Genomic DNA, 6,000 nt, shown 5'->3' on the forward strand with positions numbered 1-6,000 from the left:
TATATCCCTCTAATTATTGACTATAATAAATATTTTCTTTAATTATTTACCCAATTCTTACTGTTTTTTTTTTTCATTTTATTTATTTATTTAATATTAAATGGCTGATTTGTAAATGAAAATGTCAAATTATACAACCCTAACCTTTATCAGCATCTCATCAGACCCCAAATGAATCAAATTTGTGTTGCTGTCCTTCATTTCTCCTTTAACCTCCACATCCATCACTCGTGGGACACTGGTCTAAACCTTTGGCATGTTTTTTTGTTTTGTTTTGGTCTGCCCCTCCCCTCCTCCTCCTCCTCCTCCTCCTGTCACTGACCTCTCTCTTTTCTACAGGACCTGCCTCGCTCGCCCGTGGCTCCTCCTCTGGACTCCTGTTTCCATCGCCCGGCTCGACCTGCCAATCGCCGCCCCCCTTCCCGCTGGGCCCGCTCCCCCTCCTCCTCCCCTAGATGGAGCACAGGGACACACATGCAGTTCACCTTTCCTCCAGCAGGGCGGCAACAGGCCATAGTGGAGCCACAAGAGACAGTTTGAGCAAGTTATAACTGTTTATTCCCAAAAGGTTGCGTTCACGTTCTACGGTATAATAATCTATTGAAATCTATATTTAATAGTCTATATAACTCTATGGGAGATTCACTGTTGAAAGTTTAAAAGAAATATCCAAAAATATGTTCCACAGATGTTGTTTATTTGTTATAGAAGTCAACAAATCTGCAGTTAATGGCAAATTCAATAGAACTTTGACCAGTTTTAAAGAACACATATTATGCAAAAAAAAAAGAAGACTAGTTTGAGCTTTAAGGCATGATAAAAAACAGACCTGGAGTTGTTTTTATCATTCACACTCTTTAGTAGTAGTAGTCCTCTTTAAAAAGTCCTTTGCTTCTGAGCCTCACCAAACACTCTGCTTGAAATTTACCGGGATTGTGACGTTATAGATATAATCACTTTGCAGTTTTTAAGTTTGTAAATCATTGCCTGTTTGTATTATTCGCTCTGCTGCCAGTAAATGGCAAGCTGAAGCAGATCAGAGTATGGAGAGCACTGAGGCTGTGAATTCATGTCTGTTTTTAAGGCATTATTTTAAGTTCTAAGTCATGAAATTCCAAAGTAGGTATTCAAGACCCTGTTTAAAGGCCAGTAACAATACAAGCAAGGCATAATATCTGTTCTTTACACTATTGGGATTAAAGATGTCCCGTGAACACAACCTATTGGATATCTTTACAGTGCCCTCTATAATATTGCCATTCTATAAGGGAAAACAAAACTGTAGGACTCTATCCATGGTGTTACAAAAAGTGGTTCTTGTGTAATCCTGCTAAAGTACTAAATTCACAAATATCAAATTTATCTAGCTGTACAATTTTCAGTTTTTGCTCAAAATTACAAATATTGTAAGCACATGACAGCTGAAAATATCAATTATCTTGGAAATTTCAAAATTTTCAACATTCATTTCAAAATTATATATGTAACAATTTGAGAACAAATTACCAAGGAACTTTCCAGAAATGCCATTGAGTATAAAGTCTTTTTTACTTAAAGGTCATATATTATGTAAAATTGACACTCATGAGCTCTAAGCCATGTTAGAATGTTGTTACCTCATCAAAAACATACCTGGAGCTGTGTTTTGTTTCATTCACACGTTTGAGTAATTCCTTATTATTAGCCGATCTACATCTCCAAAACTCAAAATGCTCTGTTCCCCTTATGATGTCATGTAGTGGTAGTTCTCAAGTTAACAGCTACTTTTTACTTTTGGTTCAGTAGAGATCAACATTTTCTAAATGATTGTAGTGAAGATTTATGGAATTTAAAAACAGATTGGAGCACTTCCTGTATTATCACATGACATCACAAGGTGGAACAGAGTGTTTCTTGTTTGAGAGAAGACCACAGCCTAAATATGCAGGGTTTTTGTGTTAAACATGTGTGAATGAAACAAAACAAGACTCAAGGTATGATTTTGATGAGGAAATAACATTATAACATAGATCAGAAAATAGCGTAATATGAGCCCTTTAATCAGTGTTGCCAATATGAATGGAGGGCACTGTATAGGAACTACAGCGAGTACCTCAATGCCCAGAAAGTAGCCCCTAAACCAGGGCGTAACAGGGCACACACCAGCTTAGAATCAGACAGACTTCCTATGGTACTAAGATGAGCAGAGAATTCACTGAAATGGTGCCTGTCACACTTGACTTTTTGTACGGGTGTCAAAACAAGCACTGGATTCACTATTTGTATTTTATTTATTTAATTTTTTATTACATGCACTTTTTTATTTAATAATTGTTTTGTGAAGAATGTTGAACTCAAGTTAATGGGAAAACAAAACAATATTAGTGGTTCTCAACTGGTTAAGAGCTATAACTTAAAAATCCATATATTCTTTGTTTTGACACAATAAACAAAGTTGGAAATAGCAAGATAATTAACATGTTATTACCAAGATAACTATGATAGAATGTAGGGTTGTCAATGTATTGAAAATCAGATACTAATCGATACTAAAACTAGTATTGAAATATATTAGCCACATGAAAAATATACCTTGTCTTGTTCACACCTGTTTCAAAAATCATATATTCTTAGTCCTGCCCACTCCAGGAAGCTCTGACCAATCAACAGACTCAAATCCATATATCAATATATTCATCTAAATACAGTGTAGTGTTTGGTCCGTGGTCCACCAGTTGAGAACCACTGTCTAGAGAGATGATGTCACTTCTGATGCCGGTCTCTGTATTAGTTTGAATGTCAATGAGTTGCACGCTTCTTTTCCACTGGACTGGTATGGTACAGTTTGGGTCAGTGTGGCTCAGTCAATGTTTGGTATGTGGAAATCTATATATGTGTGTGTGTGTGTGTATGTATATATATATGTATGTATATATATATATATATATATATATATATATATATATATATATATATATATATATATATATATATATATATATATATATATATATATATATATATATATATATATATATATATATATATATATATATATATATATATATATTAGAATGGATGTGAGGAGAGGAATTGATCTCATGGAGTTGACCATAGAACATATAATAATCATAATTGCTTCTCAAAAATTGTACTATTTTGTGCTTTTTATTTGTTGCTTCTGGTAATGGTCAATTTCTGTAGCAAAAGATCAACCCCCAAACACACAAAAATTATGATACAGGTACTTTGAAGTGTCTTGCCCAAGTGCACAACTGCAATATTCCATACCAATAGAAGGAATCAAACTGCCAATTTTACTTTTGGGTCGTTTGTACTCAGAGGTAGGTAGTTATATTTACTCAGTTACATTTGCTTGAGTAAATTTTTTAAAGAAATTCAACTTCTCTAACTGCATACTTTTACTCCTACTTGAGTAATATTTTTGTAAAAGTAAGAGTACTCTTACTTGAGTAAAAGGTTTGGTTAATCTGCCCACTGTGAGTAAGTCTACAAGTGACTAAAACTTTATGTCGACAATATGAAATGATTTGAACATTTGTGTTTCTTGTGCCGTTCCTTCAGATATAATGTAGTTTCCTTTGAAAATACCAGATATTTTGCATTATTTAAGTTTTGTCCTTCAAATGACATTAACATCAAACTACAAGTCAGATGTTACGTCCTGACAATAACTGTCAGTAACTTTAAAATACTCTTACCTGATGTCTGTGTAATCCCTCAGTCGTCCAGGTCTGATCTATAGTAAAAGCCAAAGTTAAATCTGTCAACTGGGCAAAACGTTGTAAGAGTGAAGACATTTTGCTGCTCATCCAAGCTGCTTTCCAGTTTCAGTGTAGTTAGCTCCTCCTTTCAAATAGTTATAAGGCAGTGTCCACCAGTAATCTGACCAGAACTGAAGAAACGTCTTCACTCTTACAACATTTTGTCCAGTTGACATATTTAACTTTGACTTTTACTATACTCTTACTTGAGTTTTCCCAAATATTTTTTAGTCTTTCTTGAGAAATATTATTTTGAAGTAACATTACTCTTACTTGCTCTACCCACCTCTGTCTATTCTACATGATCCATCCATCCTGACTCTCCCTTTACCATAAAACTCAGTGGCTTAACTTTGTCTTTGTTTAAAACTGTCTAGAACAATCGGATATGCATTGAGTTTAGAGGTGGTGTACAAATCTTTGCATGCCTTGGGACACTAGCACTTTAGTGCATGTACATACAAGCTGTAGTTTTTCGTGGTCACTTTGAATTGTCACCTGATTTGCATTGATAAGAATAAGAAATGTTTTTAAGTCCTTATTATTGTACCGACAGACTGTCTTTGTACAGTTGTTACTACTGGATATGATTTGAATGTTTTAAATGAAAGTCTCTATGTCAGAATCATAAGGAGCTACAACTTTAATGTAAAATGAATGGTAATAAATCTGAATGTGTATTTACAAAACTTGTGTTGTTTTTAATTCTCACAATATATTTTTTGCTCATAGGTTATGGGGCAAAGAGTGGAGAGAGACATTCAGAAAATTATCTGAGCCAGGAATCATCTCACAGCGCAATTACTATTATTAACTGTTGTCCTCCTCTGACCATCTGAATCTCCCATCATGCACCAGGACACATTCATAATTAATGTGTTTACAAGGATGGCCCAGGGTTTATATCCTTCAGTGCACACGTTTAGTGACTATTCTGGGCAATACAAGTCCCCCATGAACAAATGATACATATGTACGCTCTCATAGGGTTGTCAAAATGATAAAAATATTAAAATCATATATTAATCGATACTATCAAAACTAGTAACATTTGAGTAAGAAAAAGTCTCAATCACAGGACAGAAATGAACTTTGCCTGATTATCTTAAGAATGATCTTGAGCTGTATCAGAACCACAGAGACAAGCATATGCTCATGGACCACTATTGACTGTAGGATTACATAGATATAAAGGAAAGTACTACAATTTAAAATCACATTCTATTCTCTAAATATGTTATTATCATTGTTGTATCAGAATTGGTGTTGTGTATCGAGTCTATTCCCTAGCATTAAGTATTATGGAGTTTAAAAGTATAATGTAATAAGATTTAACCAATTTGCAACAGTTCTCCATGAAATAAATACAACATCAGTCTGAATATATTTTTGAGAGACATATTGGATGGCACCACAGCTGTTCTCACAATATTTAACATGTTTATTTCCACAATCTCAAAAAAGCAATGATCTTTACTAGAACTCTCCTCTCTCTCCACAGGACAGTCCATCACAAATGTCCCAAAAATGACACTGGATTTGGGGACTTAATCCTGGGTTATCCACAGAGCAGCACGCCGTCTGTTTTGAATGCGGAGAGCAGATTAAAGTTACCACCACATATGTTTAATAAAGAAGGATTGTGTCTTCTAAGGGTCAGACGTCGTGCACAGAGACCAAGCCTTCACTGCAGATAAAATCTCCATAGAGACAAACAAATAGTAGACCCAAAGTTACTCAGTGTACCTTTAGAGATGCCATTGCAACTACTAATATTACTAGCACTAATAAGAGTAATGCATTGGACGTCTTTCAAAACATCCAAAGCAGTTTACAGTGTCAATCTGCACTATCGGCCCCTTCAACCACCACTAATAAACACCAACTGCGATTGCTGTGTTGCAATCGCAGTACATCAGATCAATGTTTTTATGATTTTGACATTCAAAAAAAACCCAAACGTTTTATATATATATAGTCTATGCTTAAACTTTCCAATGAGCTATTCCTTTATGCTGGACCAAATGTGCTGACCATGGTCATTTCACAGTACTTCCTTTGTACCACTAGAGGTCATCAACACACTTCACCATCAAGACAGACAGAGGAAAGAGACATTCCAATGTGCAACAATTTTATTTTGATAAAGTGGAACTCCAAAAATATACAAATCTTTTCTAAAAATACAGACAACAAAAAGGCTAGGTGTTCTTTTTTTTTTTTTTTTTTTTTACTA

At 34.7% G+C, this 6,000-nt stretch overlaps 1 protein-coding gene across 2 annotated transcripts in view; it reads left to right on the forward strand.

Moving 5' to 3' along the window:
- LOC117385261 (microtubule cross-linking factor 1) overlaps positions 1-634 on the forward strand; it is a 66,109-nt gene extending 65,475 nt beyond the window's left edge. Inside the window, exon 14 of one of the 2 annotated variants that reach the window (XM_033982547.2) lies at positions 340-634. In XM_033982547.2, the coding sequence (XP_033838438.2) occupies positions 340-540 (201 nt within the window). In that variant the 3' untranslated portion in view covers positions 541-634. The remainder of the gene's footprint in view (positions 1-339) is intronic. The other variant, XM_033982548.2, reaches the window with a different exon arrangement.
- Positions 635-6,000: the final 5,366 nt, after the last annotated feature.

This window comes from Periophthalmus magnuspinnatus, chromosome 17 (assembly GCF_009829125.3).
Source record: "Periophthalmus magnuspinnatus isolate fPerMag1 chromosome 17, fPerMag1.2.pri, whole genome shotgun sequence".
NCBI lineage: Eukaryota > Metazoa > Chordata > Actinopteri > Gobiiformes > Gobiidae > Periophthalmus > Periophthalmus magnuspinnatus.